This window comes from Molothrus ater, chromosome Z (assembly GCF_012460135.2).
Source record: "Molothrus ater isolate BHLD 08-10-18 breed brown headed cowbird chromosome Z, BPBGC_Mater_1.1, whole genome shotgun sequence".
In the NCBI taxonomy this organism is placed as follows: domain Eukaryota; kingdom Metazoa; phylum Chordata; class Aves; order Passeriformes; family Icteridae; genus Molothrus; species Molothrus ater.
Genome location: NC_050511.2, coordinates 49,918,163 through 49,928,781, shown reverse-complemented (window position 1 = coordinate 49,928,781; position 10,619 = coordinate 49,918,163). Strand labels below are relative to the sequence as shown.

Sequence of the window (10,619 nt, the reverse complement as noted above, 5' to 3'; positions counted from 1 at the left end):
TACTAGAAAATGTTAGAGAAAGAGGGAAAAAAGGTAAAAGCCAAGAGTGTAAATGCAGAAGGGCATGGTGGGATCTCTTAGGAAGGGAAGAAACAGTGCTTAGGAAGAAACATTAGTTTGCCTTCCCTGGGCAACTTTTTGCTCCTGGAAATGCTAAATATAAGTACTGAGTTAGTATGACCAGCACTCTCACCAACCTGAGGAGTCCTGTCTTGGTGGCTAAAGGTCAGCCCTGTTGTTTGGGAGGTACAGTCCCACTCAAAGAGGTGCATAAAGGGGTACAGTCTGTATTTCTTGTTTGGCTGTGGAGCAAGCTCTTTTCTCCTCCCTGAGTGAGACACTGTGTGAAGGCACCATCACTCAGGAGCTCTTGGGCTGGTCCAAGTCAGTCTAAATAGGTGGACACAGGAGACAGGGAGGGAACTGTATCCCTCAGACAGACATGTTGGCCACGGCCCTCTTGTACATGCGCTCCAAGATGCGGTGGATGCTGGCAAAGCCTGGCCGGTCAGCAGGCAACTTGCTCCAGCAGAGGCGCATCAGGTTGTAGAGCTCCAGAGGACAATTGTCAGGGCAGGAGAGGACATTCCCATCCCTCACGTAGTAGATGACCTCTTCGTGAGCCATCCCATAGTAAGGTTGCATGCCGTAGGAGAAGATCTCCCACAGCACCACCCCATAGGCCCACACATCAGACTCCGTGGTGTAGCGGTTGTAGAAAATGGACTCAGGGGGCATCCAGCGGATGGGGATGGCATCATTCTCGTTAGCTTTGTAATAGTCAGCCGAATACATGTTCCTTGAGAGACCGAAATCTGCAATTTTCACCACCATGTTCTCCCCCACCAGGCAGTTTCTGGTGGCCAAATCCCGGTGGACGAACTTGCGCTCGGAGAGGTATGCCATGCCGGCAGCAACCTGCTTGGCAATGCAGAGCTGGCTGGTGCAGCAGAGCGCCAGGGGGTTCGGGAGGCGCAGCCGCGTGTCCAGGCTGCCCTGCGCCAGGCTGCACAGGTTGCGGGGCGAGCGGTCACGCAGGTACTCGTTCAGGTCCCCGTAGGCCATGTACTCGAACAGCAGGCACATCGGCTTCCCAACCGCACACACGCCTGGCAGGGGACACACCACACGGGTCATTTGTGCAGCAAAGAGAGTTTTGCTGTGCAAAAGCCACAAAGCACAAAAGGGAGGCTTTCTACAATGCAGAGAGAGAGCCATGCAAATGCCATCCACTTCACATGCATCCATCATGCATGCTGCCTCTTTTCAAGCTCCTGCATCAGGGATCTGATGATGAGCTCCATGGGTGATGCTTACAAATCATACACATGCCTGAATGCAAATTTTTTCTCGACATCCTGGGTAAAACACAGAGTTTTGGAGCTAAGTTTAATGAAGAGCTTAAGCAATCCTGTTTAAGTTAGTATTAACTAAAATATTGTATTGCCTCTTCCCAGGTGAAACTGCAAGGACTTTCAGGAAGTAACTTGTAAAGTTCTGATTAAGTTACTTTTTAATTCTTACATTTCTTGTGATTGTTGTGTTATTAAACAATAATATTGTTATAGGGGTGACACATATGCAGGAAGACTTCAAAAGTATTCACAAGGGGCATGTTCAAGGGTTCAGTGGAACTCTTGAATTGCAAGGAAACTCCTGCCCTCATGGATTTTTATTTTTTTTAACAACTCATGCAAAAAAAGTTGGTTGAGGAATTACTTTTGGCATGACAGATATTCAAAAATGAAAGAAAGACAAATCAAAAGCAGACAACAGAAAGGAGATATTTGCCATGTCTGTTAGATGTAGAATGCAGTCCTACATGCTTGGCACTTTATCAGCTTTATTGGTGGGCCAGCATTACCACACTTCTATGAGCCTTATTGATCATACAGTGATACAGTAATATTTGTGCACCTATCATTAAAATGCTAACCAGCAAAAGCTAACATTTAAAATGTATGTGTTTTGCTTTCTTAGGGTCATCATTTAGCAACTGGTGATGCAACTTATTGTGAAATCTGAAATTCTGATTGAGGACCTAATATTTGAATCTTTGAGGAAAAACAAATGGCTGCTCCCACTCTGATGACATCAGGATCTGACAGTGTATGTGAGAGATTTATCATTTAAGCTGTTTTCAACAAGGTGGCTATTTCTCCAAAGCCCCATGATCTGGTACTAGTTTGTGCCTGTACCTTTGTCCTTTTCTGGCCTAAAATGTGTTAACAATAAACACAAAGTTTAGTCCAGTTTAGTGTTCTTTCTGCTTTTCATTTCTGTAGCCAAAGTATCTGTATCAACCCAGCTTTCCCAAAAATGTGGTTTATCCATTTCAAAATGTTCTGGAGCTTCCTACTGAAATAAATTAAGATCTCAAATGTCCCTGTTCATGAGAATCAGATCTGCATACAACAAATTAGAGCAGTATTTCCAGATAAAAGTGGCCAGCAGCATCTACTTCAGAAAAAAAATTACAATCTTCTAAAAGAATATTTTTTGTCAGCAGCTTTCTTCTCAGAAAGTGTCTTATTAGCCAAGCTTCAGCATCAAGACTTTCTAAAAAAATCCAACAAAGAAGGATGCCCTTTCAGATGAGAATGGAAGGAAAGGAAGAGGCCATTTTTGTGGCTGGCTTTTTTTGTTAATTTAATTTTGTTTTTTTTAATGCTATTAAGTGTTCAGACATCACAATAGTAAGTGGGACATATAAAACTAACAAGACTTGTACTATTTCTTTTCAGTATCCACAAAATAAATCACAGTTCCAGGAAGTTCACGTCCTCCCTGTAAGACATCTGGGTCAAGGTTATTAGACTGGAAGCAGAGTTAGGCAGCAAGATGGCCAGCAGTATACCCAGTGCAGCATGAGGAGGTTTTGAAGTGATGCACCATCTTGTTAAGGCAATAGGATGCCTCAGTATACCTAAAAGCTTGACGATGTTCGGATTGTCAAACTCTGCCATGAGAGCTGCTTCCCTCTGAAAGTCAGCCTGCATGTCTGCAGATGCTTCCTCCTTCAGCATTTTCACTGCTACCATGGTGAAAGGTTCATATGGCAGCAGCCCTGGGGCCCTGCAAGGAAGAGGTAAGAGAGGAAACCATCAGTGATGAATACATGCACACTAAATATCAGTTCTGTTTCTGATGCAAAAAGGAGAGGCTGACCAAAAAAAGAAAAAAAAAGGGAGAAGGCCCCAGAACCAACAGAAGGAAACTTAAAGCCCAGTTTCATCTCTTGGGACTGCAATATACATTGCATATTATGGAGGCATTTAATTTGGTTCAGGTAGGACTAAATTCAATATAGCTTTTTTTGATCACTGCTCTTGCTGCTTACAGACTCATTACTGTGTCTGCTAAAGACATAAATAAGTAAAAGGTTGGTAAGAAACAACTGCTCCCTAGGCTGGAGATCACATCATAAACTTGATGGAGGACAGATGGACTCTTCAGTCCAAAAAATTCACTTTTGGGGTATAACAGTGGAGTTAAAAATAAACCTACTTTTTATTAAATTGATGAAAGAGCCTTCTTTCCCATACCTGGCACAGTGGTGACTTTGGTATATCTGGCTACTATTAGAGTGAAAGTAGCAATTACAGGAAGTGTATTCCCTTGGTTTTGTAAGGAAAATCGCCTTTTGATACTGTTCTCTATGTATGTGTGTGTGGCATGTGTATGCACCTTTAACAAGTTATAAAACCATTTGCTAATTTCAGCTGGATTTAATGTGGTGTAGCTGAGGTTTAGAAAACAGTTTATATTGCTTCAAGATTTGTGGAAACATGTGACAGGACAGAAGGGAAAAAGCAAGCCTGTGCCTTGTCTGAAGAACAAGTTAATGTGTAAATACACATGTTTTGATACTTGTGAATCTTCAACTAAAGTTTATAGACACAAACCCTTGGAAAACTGAATCCTGACTTTGAGCAACAGATTTGTTTTCCTATCCATAGGATTCCCTGCACCCTCAACAAGTTTAATTATTTGGGCTTGCCAAAGATTTAGAGGTAGCTGTTGCCGGAGAAGAGTAATTTTCCACTCTTCAAACATGCACTAAACCTCAGAGGTACATTTTGTTTCCTGCACAAATTCTTCCCAGGGGCCTTGCAGCTAACACACATTCCATACAGGTAGCCAGCCAGAGCCCATGGGGAATGGTGCCCATTTATGTGTCATGTTGCTACACCAGCCTGACCGCCCTCCCGTTGCTTGAATGCCAGGTTATTTTCTTGCTCAGTAGCACCTAGAGGAGACTCCAATTTCCAAAGTAAACTTCCAGCTTCCTTGTCTTCTACTTCAGATGCATGGCAGTTGCAACAGTAGTACTTGGATGCTGTAAATGTCAAATGTCACTGGATGGCAGGGTGTCCATCAAGAAAGGAATCAGAAGTGGATGGAACACAGCTGAGACACTCAGGCAAGGAGGTCTGACATGCCAGAGCAGAGGATCAGGCCCCACACTTGTCTGCTACGCCTCCATTACAGCACAATGTCTTCCTTCTTTCCCCTGTGCTGGCAGCAGTTCCCAGTCTAGTAGGAGGGGAGGAGTACAAGCACCTGCTGTCAATTCTCAGCACTAGAGCCAGCAGCAGCAGCCTGAACAAAGCAATAGGGGATTTAAAAGTAAAAATAGGAGGGCTTTATATCTTCCAAATAGCCTCAGAGATTACCACTCATCTCTGACTAGCAGACCCAGCACAGTGCCAAATCAGGGGGGACAGAACTTAGTCCTGACTGCTTTGGAGACAGAAACTCACCCCAGGCTAATGTACACCCAATTTCACTGAATTCTGTAATGTAAACTAACCTAAATGTAGCCAAGTGAGGCTAAGCTGCACAATGCCTTTTAAGTGGCCCTCAGGCAAAAGCCAGAAATTTCACCTTTGGTAGTTCATGGCGATGCAGTACAGTTCTTAGCAGGCCTGGGAAACTCACACTTTTCTGGCACAAAGGCAGGAACTGTCTGAAGTCTTGTCAGACAGCTAACAAATTTGACCCCTTTAATGCCCTAAAGACAGTCTTTGCACAAATGATAGGGGCACATATGCAGGGTAGCAGCGGGACGCAGCTGCCTCTGAACCTGGAGAATTCAGCTGGAGGGCCAGAAGGCGGAGCATTTTTTGAAAAATAGGCTAACTCTCTCCTAGAACTGGGAAGCATCAAAAGAAATTACTTTAGGTAATCTCTCTTGCAATTAAGGAGGAGAAATTTACACTGCTCATGCACAGGGTGGACAGCAACAGTCCTTTGCCTGCTTCACTACCAATGGATTTGTGCACCAGAGTCATTAACTGGCATTTAAGTGCATGCTGTTTAAAGAACTAACCAGGGGTGCAGCTAGGAATTTCACTCTGAGCCTATCTAGAGAATGTCTGACTTAAGTTCCCAGTCAGGTTTTCCTTCCTAAGCAGTGTTATGAGTAGAACAGCTGCCCATTTTTTTAAAAGGTTGCAGAGTTCACAGGTTGGGCCAGTTGCTGCCAGGGTGGAGTTCTAACTGTTTGTAATCACCTGTCGTTTTCACTAACTACCTGTAGTTAATGGTTAAGAATCCCCCCTTTTGTCGAGTGGCACCCTGCTGCTTCCCGGAAGATGGCACCCAGACGCTGGAGGGGAAAGGACATCGAGTCGGCATGCAAATGACCTCATTTCCTGCATGCAACGGGATGGACCCCTCACGAAACAAAGCCAAAAACCCCTAAAACAACGAGCCAACACAAAATTGACGAATCAAAGTGATGGCTAGACGTGAGGAACAGAATCCAGTATCTGCCAAGGCCTTTTTACCCCACATTCTAACCTCAGATGTTGGCTAGACAGAGGACCTCGAATGTTGAACCAAAAAGCAAGGGTGTTCCCAATGCTCCTGTGAGGAAGGAATGCCCAGCTCTGCCCACAGGCCTGTGGACAAAGCTGCACTTTTCCTCCTCCTCCGAGTCACTCCTGGGAGCAGCAGTGGCGTGAGAGTGCACCCATTGGTTCTCCCCACCTGAGCTGATCAGTTTTAATAAAGGCATTAAAAAGGAGAAAGGTCCCCTGCCTGTGTTTATTTCAAGCAGCAAATATGTAAAAAAAATGAGGAGCAGTCTGAACCTGTATTTGAGACTCTGTCCTGTCCCCATCTTGCTCACCATAACAGTTGGGCAGCTTCTCTTGGATTATTAAATAATGTAATTAACATCTACTGAGTCTGGTGGGAGCCTACCTTTACCTTATTTTTGAGGGGGAAGGGAAGGTTGGGTTTTGTTTTTTTTATTAATTAACACCACACTATTTTTCAGCTATATATGAGACAGCAGGTCAAAGAAATACCCTTTGCAGATAGAGAGAACATGAGGAGACTTCTGTCAAGAAACTCTGACCTTAGGAACAGCCCTGTCCCTAAGGAGGAACAGCATGTTGTGCATTTGTAGTGTAGGTCTACCAGCCTACTAGCAAAACCTCCATACCGGCCTACTGGCAAAGACTCCACATCCAGGCTTTTAGGCAATCCTGATCTTCAGGCTTTGCCTGGACCACACAGGTCCAGCTCTGGAAGAAAACTTGCATGCTAGTCTGCACTGAACTGCACAGAGCTGGTGCTCTGGTGTCTTGTGGGGCCAGCATGGTCCTCCCAGGAGGAGAATCAGCCACAAAGACCTATCTGGGACAGACCTGAGCATGGTCCTGAATTTTGTTTTAAGCATGGTTACTTCCTTATCCTTCCAAGTGTGAAGCTGTTCCTGGTGAAGACAGTAGCCTTTCAGGAGAAGCTAGTAAATGATAGCTAGACACTTCCTGTCCTAACATGTTGCTTGACCCAGGAGTGAGTAAACACTGAATCAGGACTCACAGCAGCCAACTGGCAAAGGCATCGCTGGCACTGAGTGCAGAGCTGTGTTTACAGAAGAGCGAGAAACATGAGAGCAGGAGAAGTAAGAGGATTGCTAAACTTAGCTCGAGATGTCCATTTAACACATGCAGGAGAGTACATTTTATCCTTCTGAGATGGGAAGGCAATAATTTGAGTTTTGATCATTTCAGTAACCTGGATGAACACACAGCTTATACTAGGACTGCACTGATCTGCCAGAAGTGCACAAAAATGTCTATACCTTATTATAAGGAATTATAAAGCCTTGGAGGCATTTTTGATAGAGGTGGTAATAAACAAAGGAGGTCCCTAAGAAGCAATATTTCTGTAGCTCCCTCCCTGACCCAGAGAGAGCAAGCATCTCTCAAGATGCTTCTCACTTTGCAAATGCTAGATGAGATGTAATACTTTCTTTTCTTCTCATGTGTCTTTTTCTCTCAGTTTCCATTGACAATAACAAAAAGGCTTAATTGAAAGAAATTGCAGTGCTGAAGTGTATGAAATCCACATAAAAGATCTTTACACCACTTTGGCACTTGCTTAACTAGCACTTTAGTGATATTTGAATGCCCTTTGAGAAGTCTTTCTTGATATCCATGAAAGTAATTTCGAGCTCAGAAAGGTCTGTGCAGCACTCAAATTGTATTAGACCTTCCAGAGCAGGGCCAAAGCAGCACTTGGGAAGTAGAGTTCCTGCCCTGCTGGCACACAGGTGAAGACTCCTGCAGCATGAGCAGGAAGGTGATGCACCTCAGGGCACCCTGAGCACTGCGCTGAGTCTGGGACAAGAGCTGACCTGTGCCCCTGGTGTGCAGTGCCCCAAGCACAGCTGTTGTGCAGCTTCTGCAGCTGTGTTCTTGCTTCAAGCTCAGATGTGTTTGGCCATCCAAGATAACAGTTCATCACAGGCTAAGCATCTGTGGCAATCCCACTGTGCACCCTTTGAATTTTGTTATTTTTCATTTTCTCTGTAATAAAGAAAAGTATGCTTGCTTTTCTTCCATTAGAAATAATTTATCTCTTCATTAGGAAAAAAAAATCCATCATAGCTGTTGAAACGGTTTCCCAGCTGTAACATGTCTAACCTGTACAGAACTAATTTTCTAGCAGGTACATCATATAGCTTAACTATAAACATTACAAATACCTGCATTATGACTACTTTTTGCAAGGATAGCCCTTTGCTTTGGCAGTCAACAGAAGCATTTCACCAAGCAGATCTTGGCTCATGGTGGGACTCTGATCCTTCCTTGGGTTTTTGTTGAGGTCATCATACACTACTCTAGATACAGCTACAAAATCAGCCATGCCCCATGCTTGTTAACTGCAAAGGACAAAGATTACTGCCATGACTAAGCAGGGAACTATACAGCCTGTACACTTTCTTCTAGGAATTTGGGGATGGGACTTTAGGAGGAAACTATTATTGTCCAGATTGTCTTGCAGAAATTATGGATTCTGTCAAGAAAAACTAGATATCTTCCTTCCTCCTCATTTTTGGGGTTGTCAATTAAAGATTTTTCACATTTGTAAAAGTGCACAACCTCACTTCCCATGGTATTATCAGAACTGGGCTGTCATCTAATAACTTAGGTTTAAAACAAGTAACAGTGGCTGCAAATTCCAAAAATAAAAAGCGAGAAACTAACTAAAGGGGACACTGAAGAAGTCTAGAGATAAAGGAATTTATATGTGTTACTCAAACACTGATATCCAGATAGCCATTGAATCAACCAAGGATTGTTATGGCAGGAGAAAGGGGCCATACAGAGGTAGGGCAACATTTTTCTGAGACAAGTGTCCTTGTTCTGGAGATAAGCACAACACCACCATCAGAGGTGCAGGAATGAGGCTGAGAAGTAGGTGGAATGGACTGCAAGGGGGGATCAAGAGCACCCAAGACCCTAAAGCCCCTAAATCATTTTCCAGAAAGGTCTGGAAGGAGGGGCTGCCCATAAGAACCCACTTTGTATAGAAAGTGAGGAAATTAGCTCCAGGGCACATAAATTTTACTATAAAAAGGTACCCTCACAAAGCCTAGACACACATGTGCCCCAGGATCGTAAGCTTTCTGTCAGGTGAGTTGATGGTGGAGCCAGGACCACTGATCTTTTTTCCTTTTTTCCTTTTTTCCTTTTTTCCTTTTTTTCCTTTTTTCCTTTTTTTCTTTTTTCCTTCCTTCCGCCACTTCCGCCACTTCCACCACTTCCTTCCACCACTTCTGCCACTGCCACCACTTCCGCCACTTCCTTCCTTCTTTTCTTTCTTTCTTTCTTTCTTTCTTTCTTTCTTTCTTTCTTTCCTTCCACCACTTCTGCCACTGCCACCACTTCCGCCACTTCCTTCCTTCTTTTCTTTCTTTCTTTCTTTCTTTCTTTCTTTCTTTCTTTCTTTCTTTCTTTCTTTCTTTCTTTCTTTCTTTCTTTCTTTTCTTTCTTTTCTTTCTTTCTTTCTCTCCTTCCATCTTTAATCCATCTTTTTGTCTCCCTTCCTTTTCACACTACCCCTTTATTCAAAACCCACTGCCCTGTGCTTATATAGGAGGTCAGGGACAATAAAAGAGCTATTTCCATGGAAGGCGTGTAATTTACTAATAAAAATTGGTACACTTTTGCAGATACTCTGGCTTTTGCCATTTCTTTCACCCACAAGCATCTGCAAATCTTGGGTGTGCATTTTCCATTAAGGCTGGGACACCACAGACACACAACCATATGCCCATCCCCCCACTGGCCTATGTAGGGAGGGTTTTTAGGGGATTTTTGGTTTGGTTTGCTTTTGCCACAGAATCAAATTGCAATTCAGTTTGGACTGAACTGTAGCATGATGCAAAGACTTTTGTGGTAATTACACAGGTCAGTACCGGTGTTATAATGGAGATCACCACACACTGAGAATTCATAAATACTGGGAAATGCAAGAACTTCACAATAGGTCACATGTTACAGGCGGTACTCTTGGCAAAATTTAGCTGAACTTTTACACCAGATAATGTCAGTAAGGCATTACATCTACTAGAAAGTAGAAGAGAGTAATTTGCGGCAAAAGTTTAACAAATATTGACAGATAGGAGTGGACAACAAAAACAATTCTTCAAACCTGAGTGTTGTGTACCATTTGGTACACATGCATTTGAGTGGATGGATGGATGGATGGATGGATGGATGGATGGATGGATGGATGGATGGATGGATGGATGGATGATTTCCATGCTGATTTTTTCAAGTACCTTCAGATAAAGAAGACTCACAAAGAGACTGCTTACCTGGCCTGAAAGACTCTCCCAAATGCTCCCTCCCCAATATCTCTCACATATTCAATATTGTTCCTGGGATACTCCAGGCTAAGCAATTTTGGATTGAGGAGAAGAGGCATGCGCTGGTACATGGGGTTGGGGTGCAACCGGTCCAGGAGCAGTTCGGAGGGCAGAGTGGTGAGAGTTGGTGTCTCTGACTCTCTGAAACAATGGAGAGATTTTTGGTCAGTGTGTGCACAGCTCTCAATCAGGAGATAACTAGCTTCATCTCCTCCTGAGCTTATTTATTTCAGGATGAAAAAGGAAGGTGCAGCAGGGCTACTGAAGGAACCTTGCAGCAAGGTGTCCATGTCCCTAGTCACCACCTTCTGCTCTGGCACAGAAGGTGGAATTCAACAGAGCTAACACTGGGTTGGCACAAGCAGAGGTAGGGCTGCTGTCCCCTCACAGGTGTTCACAGGACTTTTCTCTCAGAAACAAGAAAGCTCTTTTTCCAAAGCAGCAT

General features: G+C 43.7%; 1 protein-coding gene across 3 annotated transcripts in view; it reads right to left on the bottom strand.

The window, feature by feature from the left end:
- Window positions 1-432: 432 nt before the first annotated feature.
- The window catches only part of MUSK (muscle associated receptor tyrosine kinase), a 54,827-nt gene continuing 44,640 nt past the window's right edge, over window positions 433-10,619 (bottom strand). For all 3 annotated transcript variants that reach the window (XM_036403276.1, XM_036403280.2, XM_036403281.1), the window contains 3 exons: window positions 10,124-10,315; window positions 2,927-3,075; window positions 433-1,109 (listed from right to left, as the gene is read on the bottom strand). In XM_036403276.1, the coding sequence (XP_036259169.1) occupies window positions 433-1,109; window positions 2,927-3,075; window positions 10,124-10,315 (1,018 nt within the window). The remainder of the gene's footprint in view (window positions 1,110-2,926; window positions 3,076-10,123; window positions 10,316-10,619) is intronic.